The 19453-nt window shown below is 40.4% G+C and overlaps 2 protein-coding genes across 2 annotated transcripts; one reads left to right on the top strand and one right to left on the bottom strand.

The window, feature by feature from the left end:
- The first annotated feature begins 437 nt into the window (after positions 1–437).
- On the top strand, positions 438–2355 carry LOC129598032 (dynein light chain 2, cytoplasmic). The gene is made up of 3 exons (XM_055495774.1): positions 438–632; positions 701–899; positions 1997–2355. The coding sequence occupies exons 2-3, from the start codon at positions 705–707 to the stop codon at positions 2069–2071; spliced, it is 270 nt and encodes an 89-aa protein (XP_055351749.1). The 5' UTR covers positions 438–632; positions 701–704; the 3' UTR covers positions 2072–2355.
- A 254-nt stretch (positions 2356–2609) lies between these two features.
- LOC129598050 (uncharacterized) lies at positions 2610–19217 on the bottom strand. The gene is given in 10 exon segments (XM_055495795.1): positions 2610–3551; positions 3554–3708; positions 3933–4186; positions 4837–4975; positions 5709–5816; positions 6671–6781; positions 8176–8576; positions 11986–12276; positions 13205–13435; positions 17907–19217. Coding segments are annotated over 10 exon segments (2721 nt in total). The 5' UTR covers positions 18241–19217; the 3' UTR covers positions 2610–2854.
- Between the last annotated feature and the right edge of the window lie 236 nt (positions 19218–19453).

The raw sequence follows: 19453 nt of genomic DNA, 5'->3' as shown, positions 1-19453 counted from the left end.
ATTTTCAGTGGTAGACCTCTTTTCAATACAGTGGAATTTTCTCGAAGTATGCCTGATAAAATGACAGCGCAAGTGGTGAGATCCCTGTACCGTTAGTCGCGTATGCCGTTCTCATCACAGAGAAACCACCGATCTCAGCCACGTTTAACTGCGTTCGTTTTCGGAAGTATATTTTACTGGTTTCGCGTGCCGTTCAAAAACAGAAATTTTTGAAGAAGAAAGCACGAAATATCAAATTTTATTTAAAAAAATACTCCGATGTTGCAACAAAATCAGAAGACAGCAGGAAAATCCCCAAAAGCGCTTGTTTGCAAAATTGCAGTTCATTTGGGCTGGTGCAACGTAAAATTAACGCCAATGGAATTGGTAGGGTGGAATTGGCACTCCCATCGCAGCCATACGGCAGCACCATAGCTACGCGCTTTTCCAGCGCGTCATTTCAATTTGCACACTATTCCAGCATCCGCAATCTGCTCTCTTCGGGAAACCCAGTCATTTTCCACACTGCCAAAAATTCTCCGATCCCTTTCCTCCAATTCTCATCCGTCGCACATTCCGTTTCTCCCGCTACCTCTCCGCCCCCTTCTCCACGTGTTTCCTTCTCGTTAATCCGCAGTTCCCAGTTCAGAACGGTAAAGCGTGCTTGAACGTGTTTGTGCTGCGTCAGAAAGGCGTTGAACTGACGCGTTGGTGTGTGCAGAAGAATGTCGGAGCGCAAGGCCGTGATCAAGAACGCCGACATGTCGGAGGAGATGCAGCAGGATGCCGTGGACATTGCCACGCAGGCCCTGGAGAAGTACAACATCGAGAAGGACATTGCGGCCTTCATCAAGAAGGAGTTCGACAAGAAGTACAATCCCACATGGCACTGCATCGTCGGCCGCAATTTCGGCAGCTATGTAAGTCTGACACTCATCCTGGAATTTTTTTTAAAAATTCTGGCAGTATTTTCTCGGTACCAGGAATTTTTACACAATTTTTATTCAGGAAATTTGTGATCCGGAAATTAAAAATTGAATATTTATGATTTATCGCTTATTTCTGGTTTTTTTTTCATCCATTTTTGATTTATTGATCTTATTTAAATTTTTGTTATTGCAAATTCATCCGTGAATTTTTTCAAAAATGTCTCCTAGTATTTTCCCGGTAACTGGAATTTTTATCCAGTTTTTATTCGGGAAATTTGTGAGCTGGAAATTAGAAATTGAATATTTATCGCTTTTTTCTGACTTTTGTGTTTATTTTTAATTTATTTTTGAGCATCAAACTTTCACACAATTCTAGCGGCTGCTCATTTTCGTTGGGATTTATTTTTCGTCATGATTTTGCAATTTGAACGGTGATCTTGTCTGTAACAGTGGAGTGTTCGCGGTGGCCCCATTTTTTTCTCTGTCGGAATTTAATTGCATTTTTATTGGTCTGTAATTAAAATTTTATTGTCTTGTTTATCCACTTTTAAAAATCGAGATTTCAGATCATCGAGAGTGGTGCATTAATTTTCTTTTCTGAATGCCCAGCCGTAGCTAATGGAAACGAAATACTGAAAAAAAAATCCGAAAGGAAATAACGTGTTTAATTACAAAATTGATTATTAAAGCAATTGATTGCCGAATTTTTTGCAGTCATAATTTTCCTTCCGAAATTATTCGTTAATTGGCAGAATATTTTTTGAGTGTTTGATGTAGGTGAGAAATACAAGAAAACATGTTGACAGATTATTGTAGACTTAAAATAATATTAAAAATAATCCATGAATTTCAGTCCATTGTACAATGTCGGTACGTATTTTTTTTCATAAATTTTCCCTCTAATTTCCGAATATTTCTGACTGTTTTAAGAAGTTGAGAAAATACAGAAAAACATGCACACTAATTAATGTAGATTTTTAAAAAAATATTAAAAAATAATACGGAAATTTTACTCGCTTTAGAATTTACGTAGGGTTTTTTTTTTAATTCTCCCACTAATCTGCAAATGTTTTTCTTGGTTTGTGTAGGTGACCCACGAGACGAAGCACTTCATCTACTTCTACCTGGGCCAGGTGGCCATCCTCCTCTTCAAATCGGGATGAGGAGCGCGATCAGCACCGCGGACGGGGCGTTAGATCTGTTTCTTCACTGTCTCTCTATTTTTCTCGCAATGGCGGTTGTTTCTTTCCACACGACACACACTTTCTCATTTCGGGCGTAGCGGCTTAATTTAAAAATCGGTTCACAAAAATCAGCACGGCGGTTTTGATCAAAAAAAGATGTTGTTTTTTCATCGTGATGCGGCGAAGGTTTGAATGTCCTGTCATTTGACAACGAGCGTGCGACGGCGATTTGCGAATTCCAATGAAATAAATGTTTGTTTTTATTTTTTACCACCGATTTTCGCCACAAGCATTTAATTAAGATTTTTGATTATTTTTTTGCCATATTTCGCTCGGTTTCTTTCCATCACGGGATTATTAAAAAATTATTTTTTTTAATAACGGGATTATTAAAATTAATTAGATCAAAATTATTTTCCTACTTTTTTTATATAATTTTTCTGGGTTTTTCATCCATCGATCAATTTATTCTGCATCATAGAATTTTCGCAGGAAAATCAGATTTTCGAGTACAAAAAAATAAGCAATCATATTTTTTACAAGCTACACCAACTGCTTTTCCGAACACAAACGAGGAAGACCATTTAAAAAAAACCACAACAAATTCATTCAATTTCCAAAAAACCCGAAAACATTAAAAATTCCCGGAAAATTACCCAGAAAATTCCGGAAAAAATTCCAAAAATCCCGGAAAAATTCCAGAAAATCCCAGGAAAATTCCAAAAATTCCGGAAAAAATTCCAGAAATCCCGGAAACATTGGTCAGCCGTGTTCGGCGGCCTCCAGCTGCACCATGGCCTGGTCCAACTCGCAGGTGAGGCTGGCCAGCATCCCGCTGATCTCATCCAGCACCTCGCACTGCCCGCCACCTCCAGGCGGTCGCCGCGGATCACAGAAGGTGGTCGGACCGCAGACGGCCCGCGGCGGCACCACCGCGCGCTGCCGGACCGTCCCGAGGTCATCCCGGGCGAACGGGACCTCCGGCGGGAGCAATCTCCTATGCGGGAGGGTCGGGGTCCGCTCCGTGTCCACCGACAGCTCCTCCAGTGCGTGGAGACCCCGCAACAAGGGACTCGGGGGCGGCGGGAACGCGGCGAGATCTAGGACGTCCTCCCCGAGGTCCCCGGGGTCCGTCGGAGGTCCTCCGGGGTGCCGGCTCAGTAACTGGTTGGCGCGGGGACTAGCCAGCGCCGCCAGGGTGGTCGGGGCGAAGGACGAGAGGGAATTACTGCTCGGCGGCGGATAAACCGGGTCCCCGACCTCCGGGTGGGGTTTGCGGGGATCGGGGGGTTCCGGGGAGCACGGGGTGGATTTTTTGCGGGCGGGGTCCTTGTGGAAGGCTTGGGCGAAGCGTTGCGCGAAGGTGCGGGTGGATTTGCGGCGCGGGAGGGTCTTGGTGGTGTCCGGCGTGTCGGGGGTTTCTTGGAGGGGCTGGAGAGAGGCGAGGGGGCCGGGGGAGGGGGCGCGGGGGACCGGGGGGTCGGGGAGGAACCGTTGGGGAGGGCCAGGTGGTGGGGGCCGCCCGGGCGGTCGGAATGCGCGGAGTGCGGGCGCCGCAGCTCGGGCAGGTGGCCGTTGAGCTTTTTTGAAGGGGAGGTTGTTCCCGACGGTGGCGCCTAATTTATTAAAAACATTTAACTGTTTTATTATTTACTTACCAGTTATTTTTATTTGCGTATTTTATTTTTTTGCATTTTCTTTACCAAACAAAATTATCGATTTTTTTATATAGTTAAAAGTTTACAGAAAAATTAAAATAAAAAAAATATTGAAAAGATGTAAGTAATGAAAAGGAGGGTTAATTTCATACAATAAAATCCCGCTTAAAAAATCAACCAACCTGGAACGTGGTCAGGAGGGGCGCCGCCGGCAGCGGGCGGGCGCCGGACGAGCCGGAGCCGATACTGGCGCTGCCGCTGCCCGTGTCGTCCGTGGCGCCGGTGTGCGCCGCCGCCAGATGCCCGTTGGGCGGGGCGGGGGCGACGGGGCTGTGGGTGTTCTCCCGGTGCAGCTGCTGCTCCTGTTCCAGCAGCACCGTGTGCCGCTTCAGCGCCCGGAAGTGCCGGATGCCCAGCGTCAACTTCTTCAGGTGACCTACAACAATAATTTCGCAGTTAATTTACAGAAAAAATTTAAATATCGGTAGCAGACACACAGAATAAACCCGTTAAAATAAAAACGAAAATAAATAAATACATAAAATAACAAAATAAAAACAAACAAAAATATCAAGACGATACATCTAAAAAATTAATACGTTTATTGAAAAAACCAAAGAAATTTTATGGCTGAAAAATACGAGTCAGGAAAAATTAAGTAAGGAGATCTAAATAAAACAAAATCATAAAATCTAATAAAAACGAAGCCTTAATGAAAACCTAAAGGAAAAAAATCGAAATAGAAATCAAAATGAAATAAATTTAAAATAAATCTACATAAAATAAAATGAACTGAATTAAATAAAATATTTCACACTGCAAAAAAGTTAAGAGAACGGTCGACAAGATTATAATATATTAATAAACAAAATTATCAAAAAAACTACTCTACTGCAAGACAGATTTGTACATTAGGAAAAACGAGGAAATTCTTGTATTTTCAATAGCGAGAAAAAGGAGAAAAAAGCTGCAGTGACATCTTTGACTACACGACCACAATCGGATGCGGCATTGAAGACAATCAGCGCTAAACGGCGCTACAGGATAATTGGGCGCCCTGGGAACGGGTCGGGGCCACACACTAACCTAATTTCTTCACGCCGATTTCTTCCAGATCCTCCCATGTCAAATTGAGCATGTCGTCCACGCTGTGTAGCCGTTGCGCGGCGAATAACTCCGTGTACTCCGACAATTTCACCGCCGACAGCAGCTGATTCATCGTCACCTGCGCCGCACAAAAAGCATTTCCACAAAAATCTCCAAATTAATTTAACGTCACCGAAAAACTATAAAACAAAATTGTGAAACACTAACGTAATTTAAACACCTGAAAACACAAATTTTAAACACATTGTAAAAATTTTAAATTATTATGAAAAAGGTTCTCGCGCAACACTACCGTCGCTAATCAAATCATCGATGAAGGACAGTGAATATCTACACGTATGTCGGAACAGCTAACGCCCATAGACTACAACTCTCGCAATACTTCTCCAACTGAATTATTACCGTGCCAGAATCAGCAAAACAATAAGAAATGACGACAAACAAAAATAATTAACAAAAAAATAACCTATTGAAAAAACAACCAAAAATGTGATTTAACAAAAAAATTACCATGAAAAGCAAACCATAAGAACTAATCTATTTAAACTTCTACAGCGTAGATTTACTTAAATAAAAGGCTTTTAAACCTATCAATAAAACCTTTTATTTTTAAAAAACCGTATTAAACTTTAAAAAAACTATAACTAAGGATTATAACCTTTTCTTTAAAGTTATTCGGTTACCTTTATTTTCAATTTATTAGAAGCATTTTGAAAATATTTGAAAATATTTGAAAATTTTTATGTATTTATTTTTATTTATTTTAAATCGTTTTTATCGTTATTTGTTAAATTTTAAATATCTGTTTAACCACGAAATACTTTATAAGGCGATAATATGGGATGACATACGGGTATGTCGCTGCCGAACTGGAAGGCGTCCATGTTGGGCAGCCGCGTGATTTCCGCCCGGAATCGCTTCCGATGACTCGGCTTGCTGATGCCGATCCCCGTTAAATCCTGCAACACATCCACCCCACTTCACACTCTGACCTTTCGTCAAATTTAATACCAGGCTCCAGAGTTCACTTTCAAATCGCTCTGCGTCATCCACACTTTGCTCATATTTTGTGCCAATTTGCGGTTTAATACTCATTTTTTCAAGCCGGTTTTCCGCTCAATTTAATATATCATACTCCCATTTCCATTTATAATATTTAATCTATAATATATTAATTTATAATATTCCCATTTCAACAAAACATTCCCCTAACCATCTTATTCAACAGCCGCTAAAACTCTATCATTTGTATTATTTGTTTATGTGCCCAATTTTTTCAGAGGCGTTTTGATACTGCAACCTAAAAAACAGTTAAGGAAGCGGCAAATTTTTAAAACCTTTGCAAAAAAATTTTAAATTATTATGGAAAAAAATCTTACCCAACAAAACCGTCGCAAATTACATAAATCAGAAAGGAGTGACAGGTAATAACTCTATTTATGTGCAAGAAGCTCACGCCCATAGACTACGATTCTCCCAGTTCTGCTGCATAACATAACGCGTAAAAAAGCAATGCGTACGTAATTTATCTTTCCAATATTCAACAGTAAAATCATTAATTATTTTTCCACGCTTCTGTATTATCTTTTCGGAAAATCTTTCTGCTGTTTATTTTAACAGTGACCTCGCTACTTTCAACAATATCCCGTTGATTTGTTTTCAGTATGCGGGCATTCAAAAATAATTTTCCCGCAAACATGCACATTATCCATTAAACCGAAGTGTACCCAGAGAAAAACAAATAAAAAACCTAACGAAGCGTTCAAAACGTTCCCGGACACTTGATTACACAAACTACACACGCCACACTCACTTCCGTCGTCATGCGCTGGATGGTGGGCATGTCGTATCCGGCCTGGATGAAGTGGGGGAAGTAGTCGGTCAGACCGATGCTGCCCAGCCACGCCGACAGCACTTCGTTGTCCTGCAACCGTCCGCACATCCGTCAATTACACAAACGCTTTCTCCGGCATTTTACACTAAATACACTACTGACAACCGCGGTCCGATCACCCCGCTATTCAACAATGCGCGGGTGACGGATCAGCCGATTAGCGGCGCGCGACAGTTAACCAACTCGCGCTCAATTTGAGGGAAGAAAATAGTTGGTGTTTCTTTTGGCCGATACAATTACCCATGTGTCAGGATGAATTATTTAGCGATTTATCAAGAAAAAATTAACCGATCCTGTCAGAGCAATTCATACAGGAAAAACGGCAGAAAAACTCGCGAGAAAAATGCCCGTTTAACCGCAAATTTTTACAAAAATCCACATAAATTTTATTATATTATCAGCATATTTGAGGGATCAAAAAACTTAACTCGGGTGATACTTACCGCTTACCAGTTACCATTAATTAAAGAAAAGTCAGAAAAACAAAATTCTATAACTCGCTTCAACTTTAACGCCAAAAACTAACAAAATGGAAAATTTCCAAACAACATTACGCGTATACTCTATGCATGGAATTATCGTCTAAAATAAAAGTAGAAGATCAACTGAAAAAATTTGGAAAAATCAATTACGTAAAACACACCAGGAAAAATTAGGAATTTGATCGTTCACGTTCGGCCGACTCTGCGTTGCAGATAAGAGGAAAACGTAGTACAGTGACTGTTTCACGCAACCACAGCAGTTTTACATATACGGTTCGGTATCACTCGGCGCCGAATATAAAAGGTAAAATCAACGTTATAAATTAAATTTATTTTTTTTTAATCACTGTAAAAATACTTTTTTTCCTGACGAGAAAGAACAAGGCCATTATTTTTAAAAAGCAGATTCTAAAACCTGACGAACAGAAAAACATGCATACGACGAACAATTCCAAAAAATCGTTTAACAAGATAGTTAATTTTAAAAAAAATTGGATTCGAAAATGCAGTAAAATAAAACAAACCATAATTCAGATGCCAAAAATGCAAATCTTTTGAATTTATGATGCGCCGAAGAACACAGTTAAAAACTATAATAAAAATAAATTAATTTCCAAACAAAATTATGGCAAATACTGCTAAAAGCGTGCTCACTTAAATTGACATTTTCAAAAAAAAGCGAACATGGAAGAATAAAAATCCCATTCAAACGACGAAAAAGGCCAGAAAATTCGCAGAAAAATCCTTATGTCTTCCGCTTGCAAAAATATGTAATTCCTTCGTGACGATGAGAAATTTTCAAAAATAAAAATTTAAAAATATCAGAAAAAAGTAATTTTAATAACATAATTATGCCGAATGCCAGAAACAAAAAAAAATAATTATACCAAATAATAAAAAATCAAAAAAAGAGTATGCCGCAATAATATTCCGCCAACTTACGGTCATCCCGTTGTTGAGCATGCCCATGAGATCCAGCGCCGGCGCACTGCCGCCGCACACACTATTCGGCGAATTGGTGAAGCTGCCGGCGGAATAACTCGACCCGTCGAAGGATGAAAAGGACGAACGGGAATTGCGCACCGACGACTCATCGCTGATCAGATCCGGATCGTAATTGTAGTAGTAATACGGCTGCGGCGGATGCTCGCGGTGCGCGGCCTCGTTGCTGCACATTAACTCCACATACTCGCAACGACCGTTGGCTAATCCGTTGCCGTTTACGGGGTTTTTCACGTCGGAACGGTACATGACGGGATACACATCGCCGGGTGAGCGCAGCACCGGCAGCGGTTTGTTCTCGGATGTCGAGTAGTGCAGATTACTGAAGGAACCTAATCCACCTGCAGAAACACTCCGGGATTAAGTTCCCAATCCCTCTGTTTTTCCACGGATTATTTTTGACGAATATCCGATATTTTATCAAATATCAATAATATTGGCTTTTTTTTATTTATTTCGGCACCGAAGTTTTCATCATTTTTTTACTGAAAACGGTTATCGTTTGTGACCGTCAAGTTTTAGCATTTTTAACTAATACCAGCCGCAGTCATCTGTGCAACGAAGAAGCTGGCGAAAAAAATCCCGTCGCATTGTTACTGAATTCTCGGAAAATGTGTTCATTTAGAAAAACATATTTTAAAAATTCCCCAAATAATGAATGGGCCAATAAAAGCTGGCTGAACGCGCCGAACGCAATGACAACGTAAAATAAATCCAAAGACGGTGATATGTGTACAACAGTCCCGGAAAAATAAGTCCATAGGAAAACCACAGAAAAATACTGGAATAAACCATTTTCTAAATAACTTTAAATGCTGACGACTGGCGTGGCTGGCGCCATGTTAAGAAAACCACGAGTTTTGTGGTGAAGTGGCGCAGAGCTGGGCATGCCGCTGGAGCGGAGACGTGGTCTCGCTGGAGAGTGCACTGCTGGACAGCTGCGTATTCTTCAATCAGAGTCATCAGACCATATAGCCCCGTCTGTTAACGGCTGCCGGGATGGCTCGTTTTTTGTTCCCATCACCTCAACCTTTTCTTTTTCTGGTTGAAACTTAATTTTACTTTTACGAGCACCGGTTTTCAGTATTCCCTAATGAAAAAGCCGACTGCCTTTGATAAATAAAATAGATAACATATTTAACCAGGGTCAGCAAGTACACATAAATCTGTGTACAGTCAAAACATGTTAGGTACCGGCGGAATAATAATGCAATAAAGAAACTCCAAAATATTAGTTATAATTAAAAATAAATTACACAAGTTTTTCCGTTATTATTCACTCGATTTCAGCAACGCTCATCTTCATTTGTATTAAAAAATTAAATTTAGCAGTTTAACTATGTATATAACTGTTACAGTACTCACGTTTCCATCCACAATAATATTATTTAAAAATTAAAAACAAAGGCAGAAAATAAATCTCCAGAAAATCCGATCACCGCACGATCAGCGCGATAAAATCCCCTAATCTCTCCGCTATCAAGAGGAGAGAGATAAAAGGAAAAGATTATGAATGAATGTGAAGTGCGGGAGCAGAGTGTGTACACGCCGCGGCCCAGAGGTCGTTGACAAGCGATCGGGAAATGGACGAAAGCCATCAAGACGCGCGACGGGCACAGTCAAGACTACCGGCCGATCCATCTTGCGTTAACTAACTTCTCCCCTCCCGATAACACTCTGAATCATCTATCTATCCCGCCGAATGTTCAATACACTTGTAGAGCGATGAATGAAAATTATGGCCCGATATTCTGGGTCATCCATATCACTCGCACTCGGCGCTATTAAACCTCCACTTGCTGTTGCCGGCTGGCTGATCCACATGCATTTGACGACGCGGACTAATCGCCATCCATCACTAACCACCGTATTTATACAGGGAAAGCATAAATATTTCCCCGTAATCCGACAAATTTCTTAGATAATTTTATGAGGATATTAAAGCCATTAAAATGATACCGGCAGCATAAATCAATTTTTCAAAATAATAACAGAAATTTTTATAAACCTGGGAAATTCTTCTAATAAATGAATTAATATAAAAATTAGATTAGTTTCCTGGATTTACCGAGTTCGACGTTCTTTTTATCAGAAAATTGCCGACCAGTAGTTTTCGTGAATGATTCATATCCTGTTTGTATTTATTAATGAATCAGACTAATTAATAATTTTTATATTAACTGCTTTAACTGATTTTTATTTATTTTTTAATAAATACAAACAGGATTTGAATTAATTCAACGAAAAATTGGTCGGCAATTTTTTTTTAAAATAACGTCCGCTCGGATAAATCCAAGCAAATATATTCGAGGACACAGCAAATAAAATTATTATTTCGGAAGAAAATGAATAAAACACTAATTATTATTAGGAAAGCAGCCACAATTTCTTGTTTAATTATGCGAACTGTTTCTCGGTTGCAACAAGCCACTACTCTACGATTTTTGTATGCGTACCTAAGCAGTTGACCGGCGGCCCGAAAAAAGTGACGAATTATACTGTGAAAAACATTAAAAACAATTACAAATTCTGTATCTTCCTTGTTAGAACTGAGCAGAAAATTCAGCCGATCATTGCTAATAACTGACAAAACTGCCATAAGAATTTTCAGCGAATACCTAGCGTTCTCCAATTTCTGTTGTCTGTCTTCTGTCAGCACTTAATCGCCGTCGAAAACGGAGCACGAGGCGTGCTTCGGTATTCTAATCGGCGAATACACCACTCAACGCTGAGCAGATGAAGATGTGCCAACATTTGCCAGCTGTCCACAACAACGACAGCGTGTTTGCCGTCCGCCGTCCAACATTGTAATACAAACACGAAAAAATGTGGGAAAAATCTCCCCGTCACAACACATCGCGCAATTGACAGCTTGCTACACGAAATGCCAACAATTCGCTTACGATGAAAACATTAAAACAGGCTTTCATATCAGTTTTATACCATGGAAAATGTTTGATTAGAATCAATGCAGAAGTGCCAAAATATTCCAAAAATACTTGATTAAACGACAAACGAAACGCTCTCAGCCAAATTTTCTCAAATGAAAAAATAAGAAGTAACATATGACGATAAACTAAAATAAGAATAAAGTTTGGAACATAATTTCGGAAATTTTATTAGAAAATCCGCGAATTTACATTTTCAAAATACGCTAACATATGTTCACAAAATTAATATATTCCAATTAAAAAGCAAGTTGTTCGATGAAAAAGCCAAGAAAAATATTGTTATATACGTATATGTAGTTGTAAAAATTCTTATTACTAAACCACCTTTAAACAGAAAAAAAAATTATCATGAAAACGCGAATACATTTCTCAATCGGTAATGTCCAATCGACTGTAGCAATGGTAAATACACGCTAGACCACTGTTCTACAATAACTCTGGTACTTCTGCAATTCGCTCGGTGAAAAATCGTGCCAAAATTCTAATTCTAGCAATTACTTAATCGAACCATGAGCTCATCATAATCTCCAATCGATCAAAAACGCACAAAAAATAATTGTTAATGTGCAAAAAATAATATATATGCCAAAATAAATTTCTATAAGTAATCACATACGATGGGAACATAAAAATTGTACATGTGTTAAAAAATAATCAAAAATAAATTTCTAACATCACATATTCGATATTACACATACGACAGGAACATTAACTGCAATGTGTTTAAAAAAATATTCCAGAATAAATTTCCATAATCACACAAGAAAGGAACACCATCAATCAGCAAATCAGGACTGACCTGCGCTCTGGGGCGTCAAAGGGGACGGCAGCGGGGAGGCGAAGGGGGAGCGGGCGCGGGACGCAGCGGATGTGGAATTATGAAAACCGTTGTGCTGGGTGGGACTGTAGAGCGGCGCGGGATCGCGATGGTAGTTGGGCGCCAGCGGCAGTCGATTAGGGGGATTAGCCGCGGCGGGCGTGCCCGGGCCATTAGGCGGCGGCGCAGTGGCCGCGTCGCCGGAAGTGGCCGGCGGGACGACGATCTTCAGCTTCAGATTCCCCGGATTACGCCGCAACGACCCATTACTCTCTGTGCGCAACAACATTAAACGCTTTTAGCCATCGTTATTACGGGAGACTGGATATCGGCGGCGGAAGCCATAATTCGGCCACTTATCAATTATCCCGCAAAATAAAACATATATATTATGTAACGCCCTCAGTTTACAAGCTGCTGCTGGATCAAAAATATTATTTTTTCCGATTACAAACGTGCGGAAAACTTCCCAAATTTTCCATAAAAAACACCAACGCAGTATACACAATTTGAAAATAAAATAAAAATGGTAAAAATAAAAAAAGAAAAGAAAAAGAAAAACCGAATATATAAATAAATAATTAAATGCGCCACAAAAATACTGCAGATAACAATAACTGTGAAGTAAATAAATATAAATATTAATAAGATCAAACATACTCGTAATTACTGAAATCCTCCATTACAAACACCCAATAATTTCAAAATATTCTGAAAAGGACAGGCGATTCTCATGGTCCTTTTTCTCAGTAAAATTCTTACTTATTTTATTGAAAATAATAATGTAGATAATAAACGGTTAAAAATAAAAATAATAAACGTTTAAAAAATTGCCAATTTCAGTTGCGAAGTAAATGCAAGAGTAAACAAATTCTATAAAAAAACTTAAAATTAGACAGACGTGCGAAAATTATACACTAAAAAAATTTAATAAAACAGAAAGTCAGAAACTATTAAATTAAAATTGTTAAAAATTGTATAATCCGGTAGAAAATCGGCTGATCACTTAAAAATCCATCTAGCAGGGTTTCTCCGCGCATCAAGGCTAACTACATGTGCCAGCGCCGCAATCCTCAGCATTAACGCGCCATTAGTCGCCTTAACCCGGACCACTCGAGATGAGCGATCGGATGCTGATGGCGACCCAGATCCCTGCATCAGCAGCTCAGCTGCAGCAGTCGGCATGCACAACAACACCCACCTGTGGATTCCGGCGTCTTGTTGGCCGAGCCACTACTGCCGAAGCCGGAGCTGCTGCTGGCCAGCGAGGCGTTGGACAGCCGGTGCAGTTTGTCGTCGGGGACGACGGGCGGCGGGACGTTGACGCTCAGCTGCGCCTTGATGCGCCGAAAGCTGCCCCGTAAAATACTGGAGCGGGCCGGGCTGTTGCGGGCCAACGGGCTGGCGGAGGCCGGCTCCGTGGGCATCTCATCTAGAAAATTCGGTTATTAATTTTAATTTAAAAATTGATAAAAATCACAAACAGTTATACCGCAAATTATTAACCTCCACAAAATACCCCAAAGTTGGCTACACCTTCTCTAACTTTCACACACACGCACAGTACGTAAACTGAGTAAACATTTTCGTCTGCATCGATGTCTGCAGAATTCGTTTATTTAATATAATTTAAATTTAATTAAAATCTCATGCAATTATTCCGCAGATTAACATAGGAAAACTATCCTCAAGTTGTCCAAAAAAATATCCACAGCTGGTCAAACTTTCGCACACACAGTAAACATTTTTGTCTGCACCGTGGGCATCTCATCAGAAAAATGCGTTTATTTGTTATTAATAATTTAAAATTAATTATAATCCCGAACAACTATTCCACAGATCAAAATGTGAAAAATCACCTTGAACAAACAAACATAACCTGAGAAAACTGTACTCGGAGTTCCTAGAGAATCGTAGTATGTCGGCTCAAAGTGGATTGCACATCTGTCTAACGGTAAACGCGTTTAATAATTTAGAATTATTATCATCATCACTGCTTCCGAATAATTTAAAATCGTTATCGTTTGCTTTTTACACAAGTAAACGGAGAAGTAACGAAATGCCGGAAGCTAAAACTGCAGCTAAAAAATCCCGCCATCGCAAAACGACAATCGAATTAAATTTTTCCGTCGGATGTCCGAGTATAACTCGCATTTTCTACAGACACATTATAATTTTTATAGTGAATTCAACGATTTTTACTGCAAAAAAATTACCTAATAATGTGGCGTGTAAAAAACATTCAATACAGCTTTTTTCTAAATAATCGAAGTCATGATTTTTCACATAAAAAGACCCGATACAAAAACAGCTGAAAACTGTGAAACTGAACAAAAAATACCTGTTAGATACATAAAAATGCACCGCAGAAAATCAACAGACAACGATGTCAGGGACGCTGATACACAACGTTCTACGCTCCATCAACCGCGAAAAAATAAGGGAAACGCATATAATAATTTTAAATATACGGTCCGCCTAGCAGGTCGTAAAAAAGCGCCATCGCGTCGTGTTTGAGGCCGGAAATTAAAAAGAATTAAAAGAGCCCAGCGTTGACGATATAAAAGACCCGAATTAGCCCCGCCGCGCAGCCAAGCATGCCGCAGCATTACAGTAGCAAAATGCGCTCTCGAGTATGTTGTTTTTTATTGGCTGCGGACCGTTTTTTTCTCTACGACTTTAACTCGATCAAGGCTGCGTCGCGCGATTCGGCATGTATTTATTTGACAGCCGTTTGTCGCTAATATTTGCACGGAGCATTTTCAACACGTACATGTGTGCTGGCGCTGGTAAACAGGATCGTTATAATAATGCTGACAAACGGCAATAATCATAATTGGTGCGGCAGTGCACTGCTGCAGCGACTGCGTAATAATCCACCATTGAGGACCATTGAGGAATAAAGAGCAGTGTAATTCAATTGCCGATCAAGCCGCGTGCCTGCTGGCCATTTCCGCCGAGAACCGAGCAAGTTGAAGCAATATCGCCAAAGCGCCGCTGTTAAAAGCCGCTCGCTTATGTCATACACGACAAGATTTGTCATCAGTTTTTTACAAAGGAACCCTCGGATCAAATAAATCAAATCTAATCATCCGTGCGTAAACGGCTTTTTATGGTGTCAAAAAGATGGAAAATCCATCAAAAAAATTCTCTACCAAACCGAAAAAATATTCAAATCTGAAAAGCAAACGTTGTTTGCTTTTACGGTAATTTAAATAAAATTTTCATATTCATTTAAAACATTATAAAACATACACAACTGAAAATCAAGTCCACCGAGAGATTTAAATTCACCGGCATTTTATAGCGGATGCGAGTACAGTAAAAAATCGTAAAATAAATCAATTTAATTTTTAAAATTCAATAAAAATTCGGGACAAGCTGAATTTTGTTAAAGAGTTCCAGAAAAATATCGGAAATTAATCTGAGTATGATCGGAAGGAAAGTGCACCGGATTTCAATTTTTTGGCATTTTGTTTCCGATACATTTTCATCAAAAATTTGAACTAAGTCGAATTCTGCTAAAATTACTGTCGGAAAAATTCGGAATTTATCCGCGACATTTTCCACGTGGCGTAACGGAATACCAACAACAAAACCCACTTAGTTGCACGGATGGATTAAACCACAGATGCACACACATTCCAAACAAACCCCCATTTCCGCTAAGTGACCCCTGTACACGCTGTACACGCAGCCGGTCATCTCGCATTACTAATGATTTAAAGGCCCGGACCGCGAGAGTTGGGTAAACGGCTGCTTAAAACCATGTAAACCGATCGTTTCCACGGAATCCAAACGGAAACCGGCCGGCAAAACAAGCCTGCCGTTCAGCAGCAGCCGGCTTTCGCAAAATTGGCTTTAAAATGCTCCATACACACCGTCCAGCTGGACATGAAGAGGGCCTCTATAATTACACCCTGAATCCACTATTTGAATGATCAAAACACGCCAGGAAGGGAACGAGAGCGAAGGCGCATATAAAAGTCAAACAAACACGACGCGAAAGCAGGTTTGACTTGTCAGCACTGCACTGACCGGATGTACGTATATTCCGTTCGATATATATATACAGATTTAATATCGCGGGTATCTGTATCGCGATACACATCGACAAGTGTTCGGTGCTGTGTAATTAATAATCGACCTCCTGTCAGTCACGATGATGCGCCGAGGTGGGGTGATGGTTGCCGTGATGAGCAGGGCTAAACAAACACAGATGACCTCCTTGGCCATACGCTAATCATCAGCGCTTTTTAATATCTCCACCCCGGAATTATTTTCTGACATTTGTGTGCGGTTGCGGAGTTGTTAAATTTGAGTTGCGCATCTGTGATGTGATCCTGACATGTATGATGAAATTTATTTTTATCACTTCAATCAAAGTTTTACTCGTATAATTAAATCAGAGTTTTACGGCCGCTGAAATATGGCACGGATCACATCAGACGTCGCAATTGATTTTTTTCCCGGCGTTTAAACGAAATGGACTGCAGCGTGTCGTTCTCACAATTTTAGCTCATAAATATTTTCATATTAGATTATCGTAAATCCAATTCGTTATTAAACCATTTTTTACTGGTGTAAAAACAAAATTCGAACGGAATCCAACGAAGTTAAATAACAAATAAGTACGTAAATTGACTAAATTCGTCATCAAATACTCAATTAAAATTCGGCATTTTCCAAATTTCCATAACCTTTTTTAGTTTGTCACCCGATAATTAAAAGTAAATATTTTGCATAAGAAACCCATTCTGGAATTTTCATAAAACATATATAAAATTTTACAAGGTTGCTTTACGGATCAAAAGGAAAACTCTTGAGCTCGATCAACCGAAACATAGCAATTTTTTTAAATCTGTTAAAGATACAGTATACTCGTATTTTCGTTGGTCTTTGATCGAACATTTTGGAAAAATTTGTTTTATGGAAGAAAAGCGATTCTGGAATTTTTAAATGATTTAAAAATGAATTTTTGGAAATTATGAAACCAGATTATTGCCGAATAACCAACCGCAACAAGCCAAGTCAGCAGAAAAACACCGGAAAAATCGCTGATTTCGCACGCTGGATTTCGCTCGATTACCCACCAAATCCGATGGTTATTGGTTATGCCGCGATGAAGAAAAAGTCAAAACGGGGCACTTTTGATCGGCGATGTTTACCTGCAAACAGCTTCGCCGTGGAGATCAAAGTTCGGATTGGCCTGCTCGACAATCAATTGACGTTAACTAACGACTTCTTTACATGGCCAACGCAGCGTTGCATATACACATCTTTGCAACATCGGATGCCGACGCATCGCAGCATTCGCAGTCCAATCCAAACAAAACACAACACTACATTACACGCCGGGTATCAAATTGATCTGTTTATTCAAAGCCCAACACAAATCACACTTGTCTGCCCCGCTATTAAACGCCACACAAGACGAGCCAGGGAAAATTAATGGCACTCGGTCTTTCTCTTCGTCGCGCCTAATCAATACGCGATAACAACCAACAAGGAAATGATAGCGTTTTATCGGGCACGGCATTATGTAAATGCAGACGATGCAGGAAATTTTCCCCAAATCATATTCGAATGCAAAGCAGAATCCAGTTGCGATTATCATAATTAATACGCGCGATAATTGTCAACTAACTGCGCCGGACGTAACGCTTCCCTGTTGGCACAACACTAACCTAATGCTACGTACAGGGAAATAACAAACAACGCTAATTCCCACAAATTTATGCACAAAACTGAGCTGTTGTCAATCCCACTCTGTACTACATATGCATAAATGCCGCAATTGTACAGGGAATCGCAAACATACGCACTGATTATTACATGAAAAATTTTAAAAAAATCGGGAAGAATTGGCAAATGCGTCTTTCAAGTGTATTCAAAGGACATACCTGGTAGCAAATGGGTTTTGTGTCCGTTAGCGCGGTACTCCACGTGGAGATAATCGTGAGAATGCGGCTGATGATGAATTAACACACGGTGATTGTGGCCGTTAGAGTCTAACTGCTGTTGATGAAACACTGGTCCATCGTGTTCTGCTGTGTTGCGCGAGATAAACCGCGCCGAGGCAGTGCGTCGAAATTCACTTGTATTGACACATTTCTCCTTATCGCCCAGCACGTCCTTATCAGTGACACACGGATTAAGATGCAGCGTTGCCGAGTGGGAAGTGTAACGGGGATCGATAAGATTATGGGCAGCGCTTGAACTTTGATTAGCTCCCATCTTTCCCATCAACCATCAAGAGACGCGCAGCATAATCAACCGTCATAAATTATTATTATCCATTCTCTCGTCTTCTATTATTATCCATTCTCTCGTCTTCCTGCGCCGTTTTAGCGTTTCAACCAGGGTGACCTGAAAAATCCGCCAGCTGGGCAATTTTCGGAATTAATTTTATGTGGAGCAGGCCGGGGCCACGGATGAGCAAATCACTGGAGAAATTAATTCACTTTACGGACCAAAGTTGGGGTTTCCTCGCTGGGCATGGAGTTGGCACGAGAAAGGAGCAACGGCGAGGAAAAGTGTGGGGAGAGAAGCAGCAGTCAAATCAAATCAGATTTGCCTGAACGGCCGTGTTTGAGCTTTATTTAGCGCGTCTCTCTCTCGCGCGGCAGGCCGAAACATGCTTGGCCGGTGCCCGGTGGAGAATGTACGGCGGTTGTACGTGCTGCGGCAGATAGAGCAGTGTGCACGCACTGGTTTGTACGAGTGCTGTACGAGACGTCGCAAACACAGAGCAGCGCTGACCAATGGCGAGTGGGCAGCGATATCCAGTATGCATGTACTGTACTCGCCACTGCTTTATACGGCTTCGGTTCAGCGCAGCTGTTCAGCGACGTTCAACGAGAACTGACCACTGACTGACCACTAATCATTGGCCCATTCAGTGACGCTGATTCAAGTTCGCTGTGAAGCAAATTCCTACCTTTAATTACCCGAACCGAAGCCGAACCGGACCGTTCCCGTTTTCACAATACGTGCACGTACATGCGGCAAAGGCAGTTAAAATAATTTCTTTTTCCGTTTTAATAATTGCATTTGTTCGTAGATTTCTAGGAAACTAGGTCATATTTTCAGCGTTTAAGGATTACGCAAGGACAGCAAAAACTGAACAGCGTCCAATAAATAACATCCTCTCATTTCCTGTCCATAACTCACAGACCGGCACACACGGGGGTGTTTGCCGTTGCGATATAAATCCACTCTGTCATACTGTCAGCGGAGGAACTGCCTCAACTGGTTGTTAAAAGGCTGAGCCGAATGTCGTAAAATGTTTTTATGACTTTTTGAAACATATTTTCCGTCGTAAAGTGTATCCGGGCACGCAAAATATTTGCCATCGCCCACAGCCGTCATTACGACTCCCACGTTGAATCACGCGTGAAAACAGAGCCAAACGAAAAATGCTACAAAATAATTTCAATAGACGCTTGTT

Source organism: Paramacrobiotus metropolitanus, unplaced genomic scaffold, assembly GCF_019649055.1.
Source record: "Paramacrobiotus metropolitanus isolate TYO unplaced genomic scaffold, Prichtersi_v1.0 Parri_scaffold0000113, whole genome shotgun sequence".
In the NCBI taxonomy this organism is placed as follows: Eukaryota; Metazoa; Tardigrada; class Eutardigrada; order Parachela; family Macrobiotidae; genus Paramacrobiotus; species Paramacrobiotus metropolitanus.
The sequence above is the reverse complement of the archived record's forward strand: the minus strand, read 5'-3'. Positions and strand labels throughout refer to the sequence as shown.

Excerpts from the sequence above, each read along its gene's own strand:
- LOC129598032 (XM_055495774.1), top strand. The coding sequence starts at position 705 with ATGTCGGAGCGCAAGGCCGTGATCAAGAACGCCGACATGTCGGAGGAG. Across the intron at positions 900-1,996 it reads GCCGCAATTTCGGCAGCTAT|GTGACCCACGAGACGAAGCA; the intron begins GTAAGTCTGACA and ends TGGTTTGTGTAG.